This window comes from Crocodylus porosus, unplaced genomic scaffold (assembly GCF_001723895.1).
Source record: "Crocodylus porosus isolate Cpor-Errol unplaced genomic scaffold, CroPor_comp1, whole genome shotgun sequence".
Lineage (NCBI taxonomy): Eukaryota > Metazoa > Chordata > Crocodylia > Crocodylidae > Crocodylus > Crocodylus porosus.
The window spans coordinates 34,822,797-34,840,576 of NW_017728912.1; the positions used below are offsets into that span (position 1 = coordinate 34,822,797).

General features: G+C 47.0%; 1 protein-coding gene across 2 annotated transcripts in view; it reads left to right on the forward strand.

Annotated features, from left to right (window-relative positions):
- DCK (deoxycytidine kinase) overlaps nucleotides 1-17,780 on the forward strand; it is a 23,715-nt gene that overhangs the window by 601 nt on the left and 5,334 nt on the right. Inside the window, exons 1-5 of one of the 2 annotated variants that reach the window (XM_019534272.1) lie at nucleotides 1,440-1,753; nucleotides 2,602-2,729; nucleotides 11,233-11,426; nucleotides 11,945-12,092; nucleotides 16,522-16,637. In XM_019534272.1, the coding sequence (XP_019389817.1) occupies nucleotides 1,684-1,753; nucleotides 2,602-2,729; nucleotides 11,233-11,426; nucleotides 11,945-12,092; nucleotides 16,522-16,637 (656 nt within the window). In that variant the 5' untranslated portion in view covers nucleotides 1,440-1,683. Of the gene's footprint in view, nucleotides 1-1,439; nucleotides 1,754-2,601; nucleotides 2,730-11,232; nucleotides 11,427-11,944; nucleotides 12,093-16,521; nucleotides 16,638-17,780 lie in introns of those variants that run through there. The other variant, XM_019534273.1, reaches the window with a different exon arrangement.

Sequence of the window (17,780 nt, forward strand, 5' to 3'; positions counted from 1 at the left end):
TTCGTACCCACATGGACGACAACCATGGGGTACTGGTCTGCAGGTCAGATGCAGGCCGGGATCCTTTCTGTGATGTCCCTGACCTGAGCTCCAGGTGTGAAGCAGGCCTGTCATGTCAAGGGGTCGGGCCGGTAGATGGGACCTTCCAGTCCTAGGATGGAGTCTCCGATGATAAGGACCCGGCATTTCTTCCTCCTGGTGTTCGCTCTCCGCCCATTACCTGTCCTGTGGGGAGTGGCATCGTCCCCGCTGGAGGCAATTCCACTGTCCTCCTCCATCACAGCTGCCAGGGCATCAAACCTGTTCCCCAGCTGAACCTGGGGACCTTCCACCGCTCTAGGCCTAGGAGCTCTGGATTTGGGCACCTTGCTCAGGTTGGTGTGACACTGGGCAATCTGGTGGTTGCGCCAGAGAAAGAGAAAGGCAGATACTGGAGAGATGCACCAGACATCCCAGGATGCCAAAGAGAACTGGAAAATGCTCTGACAGAGTACTGGGAGCCTAGCCGCACAGGGGAAATTTCAAGTACGTGTTCAGGATTGCCATGGGATCCAGTCTTCAGCAGTCAGCCCACTCGCGATGGGTGGACTCCGTATGGAGAAGTGAGGCTTGCCGATAACCTGAATCCAACTCCAAATTGTGTCCTCATTCTTAAATGCAAGCCTTTTGCAGAGGGTCTGTCCCATGAACACATGCTGTAAGCAGACTATCTGGGTTCTGGGGAGTTAGTTTCCACAGCCTAAAAGTTGGAGACAGCCAAGTTGGCATGACTGGTGCAACTGGAGGCTCTAGCAACAAGCAGCACAGTACCTTATTGTCCTACTATGCATAGATGAGGATTGCAGGATTTCCAGCCTCCTGGACAGACAGAGTGGCTTGGTGCCGCACTGCCCCTTGGTTGCGGCAGGGGGAAGACTCGTTTGGGCTCTCTAAAGGCCCTGCCCTACGCTCAAATCAAAGCTGGGCAGAAACCAACTATGGAGTTATTGTACATTTTTAGCACTAACTTTGTGGCAGGCTTGCTCTTTTCAGGGCTGGAAGGCGGATTTCTATGGTGCGGCAGTTACTCTGCCCCTGCGGCTGACCTCAGTGTACTGCTCGATACACCAGTTCATGTGTGGTAAGTACTTCGGCCCTGTGGCCCCTCGAGTCACTGCACCAGTGATCAGGTCATCGCGTAACAGGTGTACGGGGCCCCCATAGCGGGTTGCAGGGCTGCCCGGCTCCTGCGGGCAGGGCCGGGCCAAGGGCCTGCCTTGCCCCCAGGCGGCCGCACGAGTCCCGCGGCGCTCCCCTGGGCCGCTCCGGGGCTCCTGCCCCCGCGGATCGAGGCGCTCGGCGCTCCCTCCATCCGCAGCTCCGGTGCGACTGCGGCTCCTTCGCGGCACGGGGCGGCGCGAGCCTAGCAGGGCCCGGCGAGGGAGCGCACGCACCCCGATCCTTCCGCTCACTGGCCCGTTTGGCCCTTACCACCCCCCGTCCGGTCGCGGCGCGAAGGGCGTGTCTGCCCCCGGGAGAGGGAGGGGCGCAGGGCCTGAGGCGCGCGGGTGACGTCACTGCAACGAGAAACCGCTCAGACGCCGCGCGCCAAATTCAAAGGCGGCTGCGGGCGGGCGCGCGCAGAGGAGGCATTTGGGCTGGATCCGGTCGGGCTCAGCTCCTCGCGACCCCCAGCGCATCCCCATGGCCACTCCGCCCAAGCGCGGCCGCAGTGGTGGCGTCGTGAAGAAGGTGGCCATCGAGGGCAACATCGGTGAGCGCCTCCTCCCCACCCCCCGGGCTGCGGAAGCGGAGGTTCCCGGCTGTGGGACTTGCCTGGGCCCGGCTGCGGGCTTCTCCGTGGGCGGGAGGGGGGTCCTGGTGCGCGGCCGCCTCTCGGTAACGCGCCCACTGGGGAGCGACCCCCGGGTACCGGAGCACGGGAGTTTCGCATGTGCAGGTGCACGGATTTGGCTGTATTGTACGTCCTGCTGTGTAGGTCATGGGCTCGAGCTGCTACTCACTGCACTGGCCACTTGGGAAAGAATTTGCTCGACAGTTTCCTCTGAGATATAAGGGGACGAGGCGGAGCACCTGCCCGTGCAGGTTGTGAGGCCCACACAGGGTTTGCCCGAAGCGTGGTACTTCCGGGGCGCGGGGGGTGCACTTTGTACTTTGCAATTGCCACTTTCCTGTCATTAAGGAGCAGTTTTAAGGCTGCAGAGGGGCTCTTGCCCTTTTTCAAAGTATTTCCTTTTTTTTTTGTGTATGCAAAGTCTTACCGTTCATTTTTAAACGTTTACTAGAAAAATGGTGGAAATGACTTTACTGCTTTCTGCTAAAATACTAGAGCTGCAGTGGAAGCATTTTGTTCCTTCAGAAGGAATGACGGCAAACAGTTGCTAACAGGGAGAGAGAGAGATTATTTTAGATCCTGCTGGTTTTGTTCCTTGTTGGGGATGTAATAGTGTTGCCAGAGTAGCATGTCAGAAGGAGGTTTTGTGAAGTCAGTAGAGCCTGGGAAGGGAAGATGGCAATTCATGAGGCTGGCAAACAGATTGCCTTCTTACTAGAGAATTATATCTAATGTCTGTTGAGCTATTGTCTCACATCTTCCAACAGCTGCAGGGAAATCAACCTTTGTGAGTATCCTCAAACAAGCCAGTGAAGACTGGGAAGTTGTTCCAGAACCTGTAGCAAGATGGTGCAATGTTCAAAGCTGCCAAGAAGATAGCCAAGAAGATAGTGAGGTATGGTAAACTGACTCTTATTTAGGGGAAAATCTGCCTCTTTATAATCAGTGCCTCACTGATGCTCACCGTATTCTGACTTTCCCTTGTCTTGCAGGTTTTGGTTGTGATTGATCAAGCTTGTAATGTTTTAATAGAACATACTTCTACACTCCTGTGTTTAAAATGATATAAGGAACATGCCATTCTTTCTTAACCTCTAGCCTGACTTGTATATTCCCAATCATTACATCATTGAGTAGCAAAGTGTCCTCAAAAAATGTATTGAAAGATGCAAGTCCTTGCTCTTGCATAGACTAGCCTCCCATGCCCTTGTAAAAATGTGGGATGACACGCACAGAAAAGAAGTTACTTTCACCACCTCTGAGTTGCTGCATGGAGAAAAAAAATGAGATGCCTTTGAAAGTGTTTCATAAGTATTTGGCTGAATTGGCTAAACTCTACTCAGTCTGGTTTGGATTTTTTTTCCTACCTCCAAATCTTGCACTTGTCACTCTTTCAGATGGTTTCATGGCTGCCACCTAGTGGTCTGAGTTGACTTTTCAAGTGCAGTCATGCTCTCATTGAGCTGTAAAGGAATTTTGAAAGGCTATAAAATAGTACCATGTATCTTGGTTGACTAAGCAAGTTTTTTTTTTTTTCCTCAACATTTTTGGATTTAAGGCACCCTTCCATCACATTTTGGAATTTGATAGCATCCTGCTGAGAACTGCTGTTCTAATGTCTAATGCCAGGTAATAGGGCTGTGCAGCCCTTTGAGAAGAGCCAATGCAGCTCTCTGGGGAATCCTGCTAGAAGAGATCACCTACAGGTCCTGATATACTGTAGCCTTCTCGCTCCTACATGCTTGCATCTCCTCCTTGGGAGCTCCTTTAGTCCCAGAATCAGAGGATGAGTGGAGCTGGGCTGCCTCCTGAAAAGAGGGTTCACTGCAGAAGGGGTGTTCCCATCTTCTCCATGTGTGCTGTAGCTGGGGGACCCCCTATGATGCTGCAGAGGAAACTGGGATGTAACAAACCCTGCCTGCATCCTATTCTATCTGTTCTTCCTGTGTAGGATGGGTTGTGATGAGCTGGAGCTGCACTTTCCTGCCACAACAGTGCACTAAGCTGAAGTTCTCAACAGTTAAGACTTTTGCATCACCTGCCATTTATAGGGTGGGAATTTTATGTGCCAGAAAATGTTTTTGCTCAGCCCTTTTAAGCTGAAATAAGGAAGCTTTAGTAGCTTGCAGTACTGTCAATATGTGAGGGCCTTTAAATGTCTGTTTCAAGTCAAGAATGGAATCCATGCACACTGTTGTGGTGTGAAAATATTATATTGAATACACTTTTTGATAAAGGTAATTCAGGCTGAGATGACCGGAAAAGAGGCATTTCTTCTTCCATCAAAATTGGCAGATTGCTTCTGGTACTTGTTATGGCAATGTAGGAGGTGGCAGGGTGAATTTGCACATTATAGATGAACTGAAGTAGATTATGCATAGCAGTAATTATCATGGGCTGAAGTTTACTTCATCAGATGCTGGAGATGGGAAGGAATGGGAACCCTGCATAATAAGGTATGTCCAAGGAGGTGATAGTTCGATAGAGCTTTCCTTGCACTTTCCTAGCTAGGAGTTCTCTGGATTCAGAACAGCAAATTCCTTCTGGAATTCAGTTATTTTTAAAAAAGGCCCCAATAGTTGTATATGCATCCTAAAGATTTATCATATACATTGGGAAGCTACTGGTAAAAGGCTTTGACATCAGCCATCCAAAATCTTTGGTAGATACTGTGCTCATTTTTAATTAGTCCACTTATTCACAGAGGGCAAGAGTGAATCTGCCCAAATGTATGCTACACTGTATTTGCCCAAAGAATTCTCCTGTAACTTGAAATTGAGTGTAAATTGATATTTAGTTGTAAAAAAGCATGTTTTAATGGTTGCCAATCGATGAATTTTAGCTTTACTTTGGGAAATAACAAAAGTACGAATCCAGAACTAAATTAAATTCTTTTTTTAAAACAATGATTTCCATCTTGTGACTTTTAAATCATGATTTGAATTGGTCCCCCCTGATTTTTAATAACATTTAAATATCTTTCAATATGCATGGACCATGTCCATTTTGTACTAAAATTTCACTAACTTGGAATTTATGTGCACTCCTAAACATAAGGTCAGTTGTCTCTGTCTTTGTCAGACCCCTAGTAGAGCCAACTTCCTGAATACATGCTTTCTTTCTCAGTCATATTGGGAGTCCTTACTCTAGTTAAGCATCATGGTAGGCTTCTTAGGGCCCTCTAGACATGCAGGTAAGGGTGTGATGGGATCTGATGAATGATTCACACAACTGCACCTCCTGCCATGCCACACATGCATGGGAAGAGGCGTGATGGTGTGGCTGTGGGATTGCAAATCAGATCCCATCATTCCTTATAGCTGGTGCCTTGGCTGGCTGGTTTGCTTCACTGGGAAGAAGCAAGCTCCACTGGCTGGGACCCTTAGTGTGACTGGATGCCATGAAGGTGCTCCAAGGGTCCCTGTGACAGGTGTCCCAGCTGTGGGGTTGTTCCAGGTGCCCCCCTGCCGTAGTTGGGACGCCACATCAGATGCACTCTCTCAACTGTGGGGTTGATTGGAGTACCCCAGTAGTTGGGAGCAGCAGCATCTGGGAGCTTCCAGGCCTGCGTGTGCACATGGGCACCCTCAGTTAGGAGCTCTGATAGGCTGATGGGACTCTCAACCACAAGGGCCTTTGGTCACATGTTCAGTTAATGGCATGATGGGAAGCAGCTACAAAATTAATACACATTTTATGGAATAACTTTGTCCTTTATTCTTCTTTTTATCACCCCATTAATTTGATTGAGCATGTAGCCAGGTGACCACTTGAGACATAAGTAACTAGTTGAGGTCTGATCTACACATTGTGCTTAAGGCAAGATTAAGTTCATAACTCTTCATTTAAAGCAAAGGGCACTTAGCTTCTCACAGAGCAGTGGGACAAGGACAATTATAAACTTAGCTCCTGGCACTGGAGCCAGCTCAGAGAAGCCTGTGCTTGCCTCCTCCCACAGGGGGAAGGGTGAGCACTTTAGATTTCATAGACATTTGGGCTGGAAGGGACCCCAAAGGATCACTGAGTCCAGCCCCCTGCCCCAGGGACAGGAAGTCAGCAGGGATCATTGGATCCCAGCAAGATAGACATTGAAATGTGTCTTGAAGGTGTTCAAAGTAGGTGCTTGAACCACCTCCAGCAGCAGTCTATTCCAAACCTTGGGGGCTCGGACAGTAAAGAAGTTCTTTGTTATGTCCAGCCTGAATCGGTCGTGGCAGAGTTTGTGACCATTCGATCTTGTCATCCCTTGTGGCACTCTGGTGAACAGACGTTCCCCCAGATCCTGGTGAGCACCCCTGATAGGCTTATAGGTGGGCACCAGATTGCCCCTGAGCCTGTGCTTTCCAGACTGAAGAGTCCCATGGCTCTTGGCCTCTCATCATAAGGTCTGTTTTTTCCTGACCTCTGATCATGTGCATGGCTCTTCTCTGTACTCTCTTAAGCTTTTCCACATCCTTTTTGAATTGTGGAGCCCAAAACTGGATGCAGTACTCCAGCTGTGGCCCCACCAAGGCTGAGTACAATGGGAGGATGACGTCCCGGGATTTGCTTGAGAAGCATCTATGGATGCAAGCCAGCGTTTTGCTTACTTTACTAGCTGAAACATCAGATTGAAGGCTCATGTTCATCTTGTGGTCAATCATGACCCCCAAGTCCCTTTCATCTGTAGGGCTAACCAGCATAGCACTACTGAGCCTATAAGCATGCTGCAGGTTTTTCCTCTCAAGATGGAGAACCTTGCATTTTTCAGTGTTAAACACCATCAGGTTCTCAACCGCCCATTTCATGAGCCTGTCAAGATCTGCCTGGATCACCCTCCTGTCCTCAGGTGTGGATGCTTTACCCAGAGTTTGGTGTCATTGGCGAACTTGGCCAGCCCACTGCTGACACCAATGTCTACATTGATGAAGATGTTAAAAAGTACAGGCCCTAGGACAGAGCCTTGAGGGACCCCACTGGTCACCATGCACCACGATGATTGACTTGTGTCAACCACCACCCTCTGGGTCCTGCCATGGAGCCAATTCCCCAGCCAGCGGATGGTGGCGAGGTCAAGGCTGTAGTTAGCCAGTTTTGCCAAGAGGTAATCAAGGGGTACCAGATCGAAGACTTCTTTGAAGTCAAGATATATGACATCAATCTCTTCCCCCTTGTCCAGGTGATAGGTCACCTGGTCTTAAAAGGAAATGAGATTGGTCAAGCAAGACCTACCTGCAACAAACCCGTGCTGGGTATGCCTCAGGATATTGCCGTCAACTAGTCTGTTAAGAATGGCCTCTTTGATAATCTTTTCCAAGACCTTCCCTAGGATAGAGGTCAGGCTGATGGGCTTGTAGTTTGCCGGATCCACTTTCCTCCCTTTCTTGAAGACAGGCATGACGTTGGCCTTCTTCCAGTCTTCGGGCACTTCACCAGAGTGCCAGGAATTCTCCAAGATCTGTGCCAGGGGCTGAGCTATGATGCTTGCCGGCTCCTTGAGTACCCTTTGGTGTAAACAGGGCCGGCTGAGTTGAAGAAACACCTTGACAGGCTGGATACCTTCACGGAGGGTAAGGAATCTCCTTCACCCAGGCATCCCTGACCCACAGTGGGCAGGGGTGTCCCTTAGGACCGGTGAAAAACTCGCAAAGTACCCATTTAGCAAGTTTGCTTTTTCATGGGCATTGGTTGTCAGTTGCCCCATCTGGTTTAGCAGGGGTCCAATGTTGCCCTTGCTTTTCCTCCGGCTCCCCACCTATCTAAAAAAGTCTTTTTATTATCCTTGATATTTGTAGCTAGCTGAAGTTCCATCACAGCCATGGCTTTCCCAGTTTGCTCTCTGCAGGTGTGGACCAGATCAGGGTATTCCTCCTTGGTGGCAGTTCCAGTCCTCCATCCTTACCCATGGCACCATCCTGTTTGGGATCGCTAAGCTGTGATAGCGTTGCGATCTGCTCCCTGCACACCCCAGCCGGCACCCATTGCAGGGGCAAGCAGGGAACCCCACTTGGTAATTCTTCCCATCTAGACATTGAGCTATTAATTGTACTTGCTGAGTACAATGATCCAACCAGTAATCTGTCCACCTTACAGTACTTCGGTCTAATCTTATTTCCTTAGCTTGTTAATCAGAATGTTGTGAGAAACTGTGTCAAAAGTCCTGCTTAAATCAAGGTATATCACATCCACTCTCATTACTTATGATATCTTTGCACCGCAGGCAGCCACACAGTTTGAGATACTATTTTTGGCTTGATCAGTGATGGAAGCATGCTCCTGTCTCAGGAGGTGCATTGAATTAGGACCCTAACTTTTCATACATTTGTAATAACAGGTTGGAGTTGATTGGGTGTGGGACTTATTATAAGATAGTTTGTTTGTTATATGCATCTCAAAAAACCCTTAATAAATACAAGGAAAAATGGTATTACTACAAGCTTAAAGTTGTTCATAAAATTGGTTAACTGCAAAGCTGAAGGTCCCCAGAGCAAAAACAGATATACAGTACACAGATTATCAGGGATAAAGGTTGTTGCCATGTTGGTCTAAAAGTACAAGCAGTCAGTGTGCTAGAGGTGATACCTATTTATTAGATCAACTAGACAGTTACGGAAAAAAAATTTTTGCAAGCTTTCCGGCACACACGCTCTTCCTCAGGCATAGGAGAATGTAAGGATTGTAAAATTTCTCCCATGTAGAAATGAAAACTTATATTGTACGGGAGACCTGGAGGATGGTATAAGTTCTGGTTGGGAAAGTTCATTTTATGCAAATTAGGCTTTGATAAAATTTGTAGCAGTCTATTTACCTCAACCGTGTCTGATAGCAAGCAGGATGTTAAATTATGCTTCTTTTTTGTTGCAATGTTTCATATTTCACAGGAGAATTGGTGATGAAAAGGTTCTCCTGGTCAAGGAATTCATTGTGTTGAGGTTGTTCTGCAAATATGCAAATTTAGCTTGACACAAAAAGCTGGAGCAGGGGTGCTAGCTTCTCTCCAGTTCTCTTGTACAATATGAGTTTTCATTTCTACCTAGGACAATTCAAAAACTGTAAAATTTCTTCTATGGCTGAGGAAGGGTTCATGTGCCCAAAAGCTTGCAAATGAAGAAACATTTTTTTTTCCAACTATCTAGTTAGTCTAATAAAATATATCACTTGTGGCACACGAGCTGCTTGCACACAGGTTGTGTGTGTTAAAAGATAAAAGTACTAATGATAAACTGCACATTCTAAACAAAAACAAGAAAATACTCTATGCATTGCGTGGGCCAACTTAATGTTGCTGTGCGTTGATAAAGATACAGCTATTGCAAAATGTGTTTAATTTTCTATGCTTTATAAGGTTTTTTATAAAGAGAAAATGAGCTATTTGGCTGATGGACTGTCATTTGCTTAACCCAACAAATGCACTCCATAAGCATGTGTGCACAGTGAATCTAGATTTAAATGACAGCTGGTGAGAGAAGTGTGTTCTGGCAGAGAACAAGCCTGGTAGTCCCACCCTGAGTCTTAGCAGCTTTGCTGCTGACCTGTCATGTGACTTTTGTATTAGTCTCTGGTTCTTAATTTTTGTTTACAAAAATCTTCATAGGAAAAATCCTTATGTCACTAGAGTAGTACAAAGTTTTACTTGTTGATGATAATTTTTGTGCTGCTCACACCTTAGTTAATTTTCAGAAGCACTTGTTAGGTCAAATCACGTTTATTTTTCCTTAAGTAAAATGGACATGCTTTGTCTTCCTCCCACCCAACACCCAAAGACAGATTACAGTAATATCAGACTTCAGTTTTTTTTCTTCATATAGACCTGTATAGAAAGCTGTTTTCTGTGTAGCACATATATATTGTTTTGTTGAATTTGCATGCATGTTCAGTGGCATTCCAACATTCGATTTTTATTGTTGCTAAATGAATCCTCTAAATGTGTAACCCCTTCAGCTAGGAGAGGAAGATATTTAATTCTGTGCTGGGATATATGTTCTTGCCCCATAGGGCATGTTTAGAGTATATGTAGCTGTCTGCTTAGATGTTGTGTCAGCAACTGTTACCAAGCAAACTATGACTAACAGTTGGCATGTGCTAAGCCAGCAACATTTTAAAATTAACTCATGGAAGTCGGAGGAAAAAAAGGAGCACTTTGCAAGAGTGACATCATTTTGGTATTGCCAGCAGGTTACCTTTCTGTTTGTAAAACAGTGAATAAAGACTCCTGCAGCTTCTAAACTTTTAAAAAACTTCAAGTTAAAAACATTCAGTTTAAGCCAAATCTAGAGCCTTTCTTCCTGATGTTGATGTCAGTATCAATGTGGATAGTGCCAGTATTTCACTGGTATCAATCTGCCCTCATCAGAGATGGTCACAGTAAGTGTGTTACCTTTATAGTCATCATATAAAGTTATTGGCAATATATTTATAAGGCTAGAAATCTGTTACTGCCATGGGTTGAAGTTCTTAAAGAAAAAGCAGTATGCCTCAGGAGAAGTTTATTTAAAGGAAGTGTCTTGCTGTGCTTTAAAAATGTTGATATCTAGCTTTAAACAGTAAGATATTTCTAAAATGGCGAAGTAACAGAACTGTGGATAACAACTGTTTTTGCAATTTGTGTAAGTTTAATGCAAGTGACATGTTGGATGCATTTGATCTTTGTTAGTCTTGTGCCTTGCAGTATCTCTGTGATTTAAGGTTTGATTCTCATGCAATCTTTCTTCTAGGTCAGGGGTTCTCAATCTGGCAAATCCAGCCGTGGGGCCATGGCCTCTGGGGATCCTCCTCAGATTGGGGAAATTTGATAGCGGGAGAATGGTAGAACTGTGTAGCCAAATCCAGCCCTGCTCAGGGCCACTGCTGCAGGATCAGATTAGGGCTGGTCCTATTCCCTGTGCAGCCATATTGGGCTGGCCTGCTCCCTGCCCCCTCCCCTCATATTCAGATTGGACTGGGCCACTCCTCTCATGTCCAGATGGGACCTGTGCAGCTCCCAGATGTACCCATCCTGTGTGCCAGATTGAGCCTGCTGGCCAGATCCAGCCCATGATCAGACCTGGCATCACTCATCTGGCCCAGTGGGTGAAAAGGTTGTGCACCACTGTTTTAGGTAAATAAAAGTCAAGAGCACCACAGATCATACCTGTGTTTTTCTTTCTCTAAGTGAAACTAGTGATTGTATGTTCACTCACATTATGGCTCAGTATTGCAGGGGTCTCAGGAAAAGGTAGAACATGCGTGGTGTGTTTCAGCACAGTCCCCGGATGGGGAGGTGTTGAGTAGACATCACTCATGCTTTACTTGTGTATAAGAGGAGCCAAGAAGTCAGTGGAGACATTGAAGGAGGGAGAGGTTGTGTGATGTTGTTACACTGGATGATTTAGAAGTAACTTGGCTAAAGCCATAACTAATGGGTGACTGACTTTATACAGGAGCTGACAACATCCCAGAAAAGTGGTGGGAATGTGCTTCAGATGATGTATGAAAAACCAGACCGGTGGTCTTTCACCTTCCAGATGTATGCATGCCTGAGCAGGATCCGGGCTCAGCTTAAGTCTCTTGATGGGAAGCTCAAAGAGGCAGAGAACCCAGTGGTCTTCTTTGAACGATCTGTGTATAGTGACAGGTATGTTCAGTTTTCAGCCTTCTGGCTGAACAGCCATATCCTTTCAAGTACATCATGGGAATGTATATAAGGCTCTGATTGTGATTATACATGAGGTTTTCACAAGCTTGTTGGTGGATATGTTGTTCAAGTCCTTTGCAAGTATGAAATGAGTTTGTTTTACCAGCAGGACATACAGCAATTTTGTTTTATTCATTGGTATGTATTATCTGTATGTAATTTTAGTCTTCGTTTTTTTTGTTTTACCTAACTTTCCTTATGAGCTATGTGCCTACAGTCTTGCAGTTAACTTGTGCCCCAGGATAATCTCCATTAGCTATTGTGGTGATTCAGTAGAGGAACTTCAACTTAAATGTTCCTCTATAAGACTGGGTTCTGGCAGGACATGGTAAAGTTGGCAGGGGGTTTATTGAGCATATATCTGAATCTTGAAAATAAGAGCTGTTTATCTTTTTGGATCCAATGAAAAATATGACTTGAGTTCCCTCTTTGTTTGACTAAATCTTTTCCTTTTTTAGGTATATTTTTGCAGCTAACTTGTATGAGTCCGATTGTATGAACGAGACTGAATGGACCATTTACCAAGACTGGCATGAATGGATGAATAAGCAGTTTGGTCAAAGTCTTGAGCTGGATGGAATCATTTATCTCAGAGCTACTCCTGAGGTGAGGAGCAAGATTTTGTGACCTGAGACGGGGATCAGGGAAGAGTAGCACAACTGTCTGGGAAATAAAAGTTGGGTGTAAACCAGGGGCAGGCAAAATGTGGCCTGTGGGCCAGATCCCACCCACCAGGTGATTGGAGGGGCCCTCTGGGCTGGATAAAGAAGACAATTATCACTGGCCTGTGGCTGCCCCTTTGAAAGCAGGAGCAGCTCGGGCTGTGGTTGCTAGGCAAGCAACCTCCAACCCAGCCTTCTGCCCCAGCTCCAAGGCAGAGGGCACTGGAAATATGCGGTTCCTGGGACTCTGGCTGGTAGCTGCAAGGAGTCCCATGCAATTGGGCCAGGCCAGCCTGACTCCATGCTGCCACATGTGGCTCCTGGGACTCCAGCTGGGAGCTGCAGGCAATGAGTTAGGGTTGACAACCCTGGCCGTGCTCTGCTGCCATCTGTGGCTCCCAAGACTTGGGTGGGGCTGTAGCTGGAACTGCTTGGCTACCCTGCCTTCACCAGCTCATCCTGTCCCTGCTGCAGTGCTCTGGGCAGCAGGTAGGGAGGGAGGGGAAGTGGCAGCAGTGGGCAAAAGGGGAAGCAGTAGCTGGGGGCTTCTGCCCCAGCACGTGGGGCTCCAGCTCCAGCTCCTGGCCACCTTCCACTCAATCTGCCTGCTCGGCGTGATCAGTAGCCTGCAGATGGCTAAGTGGGTGGAAGGTGGTCCTGCCAAGAAAATTTGCACTGGCTGGGGCAGGGGCAGGGGCAGGGGCAGGTGTAGGTGGGAGCGCAGGGTGAGCTGCCCAGGTGGGAGCAGATGAGTCTTGGCCCCATGCAGAGCACCAAGGAGCAGCCACGGGCTGCAGTGGAGTGGTGGAGCTGACTGCACCTGCCTTACGTGGGTGCTGTGCTGCAAGCATGCCCTGCTCTTCCTTCCTCCCACCCACTTCTGGTCAGCTCCCAGGACCTATTGCTTGGTTAGCTGCCCACATGCACATACCCACCCACACCCCAATTGTATACTACACATGCACCCCTCTGCCACCTCCCACACAATATACAAGAATAAGACTTTATTTTGAGCTATTATGGCTATTGCCTCTATATACACTACTTGAACACACACAATATTTTTTTTTAATAAAATTAAAACATGATACAGTAGATGTTTGACTTTTTTTTTAAGTATATGATTTTTTTTTTCTATACTTCCATTAAAATTTCTTTTGGAAGATTTTGTCTGCAGACCTCATTTCAGTTGGTTTAGTGCTGTTCTGTTCTTGGGGAGGTGCAGTGCACCTGAAACCTCCACCGATTGCTTGAGGGCGATAGGGCAAATTATTAGAGGGGTTGCAACCCCTCGTTATCTGATGGGTCATGCCTGTGCCTTGTGGCCTAAAGGGCAGAACTTCTGCAGTCCCAGGGACAGGCCATGCACCATGAGGGCAGGCCCTGTGGAAGGGTAGTGTTTCCCAGTCTAGGGGTGGATCTGATATCGGGGACCATGTGATGAGGGCAGGGGATTCTGGGACCAATATGGCAGCAAGCAGGGCAAGGTTTGGTGTCAGGTGGGTGGGCCTCCTTATGCCATGGAATATGTGACGAAACTGTGGAGGAACTTCTGGTGCCAAGACAGTGCTCCCCCATCTCTGAGGAGTACTTCTGGGGAAGGGGTGGGACTTCTGGTGGCAAAGGTCAGGGGCTAGGGCAGTGGGACTTCCAGTCCTGAGATGGTGACCAGGGGGTGGGCTGTTTGATAAAGGGTGTATCCTTGTGGCACTTAACAGCTCAGCAAAACTCATTAAGCGGCTCTCCAGCTGAAATAATTGTCCATACCTGACATAGTGTTTCCATTCAGGAAACAGCCTAGGAATATTTTGCCCACCTGTAGCCCCAAGGCTGCTTAAGTAATGCTTAAAAAATGAAGCTAAGATTATGATGACAAAATAGTTTGATGCATGAAAAACTAGGGTAACTTAGATCTGTATCCCAAAGAATAAAGATTCAGTGGCCATGTAGTACAGTTATATCAAACATCTTTAAATCTATGTGTTGCATAGAGATCAGCAAAAAAAGGCAGTAGAAATCCCATAGCTGTTAGGTCATTGGTAGGTGGTAGAAATTCCTCTCTCCAGATTGGTGGCATACCTGAAGCCAACAACAATGCTAGTCTGGCTGTTTCAGTTGCCTTGTCATGAGCTCAGTAGTGTTCTGTGTCATTCTTATGTCAGTAGAATCCATGCTTGTGTCCTCTCTGATGTTCATGAGATGTCTAGCAGAAGCTAGTACTAATTTGATCTATGTTTAGAACTGGTTGAAAAATAGGAAAACAGAAGAAAATAGGATATCAGTTCTATTCCTCCTCCTCTCCCCACTTTTTTTCCCCAACAATTTTCTGCCAATATAGCTTTAATGGATATTTTATTAACCAGCTGTTATTGGTCACAAAAATTAATACCAACAACTTTATACCAATTTAAGGAGGAGAATTTGCTTTGCAGAGTGGCTGGATCCTGACTACTTTCCTTTTGCTTAGATGTATGCTGGTTAGGGCTGGGCAAAGCTTTGGTAGTTGATTCGATTCGGAGGAGATTGGGCCTGATTCGGTGACCAAATCCGAATCAGGAGACCCATTAAAAGGTCTGAATCTAATTGGAAGCCTCTGAATCTATTTGGAGATTCGGCCATAGACTTTACAGGCAGTCCCTGATGACACTCTGGACACAGCTGCCTCCAGCTGGTAAGTCTATTGTGGAGGGGGGGAAGGGAAGTGGTGTGGGGGCAGATCAATACCCCCACAGCAAGGGAGGGGCTGGGACAAGCTGACCAGTGGGGTCGGGGCATGGGACTCAGGGAGGGGGGCTCCCACCACTGTGCACTGCTGGTCTGGGAGCTGTTCTTCTGGTGGCTCCTCTGGTGGCTTTTGCTGCTGGTTTGGGAGGGCATGGGAGTGGGTGTGTGTCCCTGGATCTGTGCAGGGTGGGCTGGGCTGCACTCTGGGAGGCTAGCTCCAGTCACCTGCTGCCAGGCTGCACTCCACAGGGCAGGCAGAGCCAGGGCTGTGCTCTGGGTGGCAAGTCTCTGCTGCCGGGTGGACGGAGCCAGGGCTGCGCTCTGGGTGGCTAGCCCCAGCTGCCCACCACTGGGCTGCGCCCTGTGGGGCCAGTGGAGCCAGGGCTGCACTCCAGGTGGCTAGTCCCAGCCGCAGCCCTGGCTCCTCCCACCCTGTGGAGTGCAGCCCAGCAGCAGGTGGCTGGAGCTAGCCTCCTGGAGCACAGCCTGGCTCAGCCTGCCCTGCGCGGATCTGGGTGCACACACCTGCTCCCATGCCTTCCCAGACTGGCAGTGAGAGCCACCAGAGGAGCCACTAGAAGAGCAGCTCCTGGACTGGCGGCATGCAGTGATGGGAGCCCCCCCCCCCCGAGTCCTGTGCCCCACCACAATGGCTGGGCAGCTTATTCCAGCCCCAATCCCTCCTTCGCTGTGGGGCCATTGATCTGCCCCCTGCCTCTCTTCCCATGCCATAAAAGTTCTTGCAGAAATGGAGCGGTTCTCTCATGTTAGAATGTTTGGATAGAGATCTGGGATGCAATGCAGATCTGGCTCAATCACTTTCTATGAACCTAAGGGAGTACTCTTACCTGTCTGACTAATTGGGAACCTGTTCATGTAGGATTCAACCTGTGTGGTCAGTTTGTGTGCCTTGGAAAGTAGCTGATTTTAAAACTTTAGAGGTATCCTTTCTGTCTTTGCACCTATGATTTTGATAATTGCTCTGGGTGGCTGTGACTTGCCATGGAACAGTTCAGTTGCCCTGTCCTTTAGATTCTGTAGCAAAGCAAACTTGTTAAAATGCCCTTCCAAAATTGGGCTATACTAGTTTTGATGATTAGACTGCCATTGTTGGACAGATTAGTAGATTTTCTAGGGTCTTAGTCTGTTAAATGCTTGGTACTGCCTGGCTCTCCAGTAGGTTCTTGTTAGCTGATATATTTTAACTTTCAACTCTTTTTGAGTTTATGGAGCCAGCAGTGTTTTTCAAGAGCGTTAGTTCAGATTTAATCAGTAAAATAATGTCTGATTAGAAACATGGTTTCACAATGAAGACTTTCAAGTTTATGTTAGTGACATGTATATACAACATCAAAAATGAAGAAATAATGCAGGTTTTATATCTTAGCTTGTCCCCTGCCTCCGTCCCCTCTACTCCTCTCACTTTCCTTACTGGTTGATTTTTGGATGGTCAATTAAACATGCCAATCTGTTTTCTTAATCCCAAAACCCAGTTACCAGTTAGCAAGTAAGAAGAATATTTTGGCTTTAAACAAGAAAACATTTTTCATAGGGAGTTGAAAATGACCAGACCTCATCTTTTTAATTCTGTTATTGCAAGCTCAACAGGTCTTTTTTTTCCCCCTTCTTCCCCCCACCTCAATTTTCAGAAATGCTTGAATAGGATTTACTTGCGTGGAAGAGATGAAGAACAAGACATTCCTATAGAGTATTTGGAGAAGCTTCACTACAAACATGAAAGCTGGCTTCAGCATAGAACATTGCGGTAGGATTTTATTGATGATTAACATCTGACTGGTAATTATTATAAGTGATAATGTTTTTCCAGTGTCTTTCCAATAAATTTAAGATGAAGTTTCAAAGGGCAGGTGAAACTTTTAAAACAATTTAAAAAATTATTACTCCTCAATATTTTCTGTTACTATGTTTTGGGGCTTGACTCTATAGGAAAGTTGAACATTTCTTAGGTATGCAAGATGACTTCAACTTCCATCAACTCCACCTGAAGTGAATGGTACTCATGAATTTTCAGAAGAGCTCAGTGATACATAGACTGAATTTGACTGAAGTCATTAGGAGATGCTGGGCATTCAGCATAGTTGCAATTTGGGCCCCTCTCAGGTGTGCAGGTACAGGCACGATGGGATCTGATGCATGAGCCACACAGTCAAACTGTGACTGTAGGATCATGTGTCAGATCCCATCACACCTTACTGCTGTTGTAGGCAGAGCCTTGGATCACGATCCTAGTCTTCCTCTGCACTGGCAAGAAGGCAAGCTTCCATGGCTGATGGGGCTTCCAGCCACACAGGCACACCTGGCCATATGTTCAGTTAGGGTTGTGATGGGAACCAGTCAGTGTTGCACTTCTTTTTGGAATAATTTTGTGGTTTATTCCTCATTTTATCATGCCGCTAATGGATTGAATGTGTGACCAGGTTACAACTTAAGATGTGATTAACTGGTTAATCATATCTTAAATATAATGTGGGCAGAATCCTTAAACTACTTATTTAGGACCTAAACTTTAGGCCCTTTTTTTGAAAATTGCGTTCAAAATGTAAGATTGAAACTTATTCCAGTTTGGGGAAGTTTCATTATTAAAATTTTCATGAGAAATTCTTAGTTTATATATACATCTGCCAGAGGGCCGATGGTGATTTGGGTGCAGGAGCCCAGGCTGTGTGGGCCCAAGTTTGAGCCACTGCTGGGGAAGTTTGTGGCAGTGGCAAACATGCCCTAGCCACCCAACCAGTGGGGCTTCCCCATGCATCCCTGCTTGAGGGTGATGGGGGTGGGGGGTCATGGTGGCAGTGCTCCCCCGCCACCTGTCTCCAACGCCCTCCAGAACAGGTGGCAGGGAAGGTGGGAGGGAGGGGAGCGGGCTGGGGGGGGAGGCAGAGGGTGG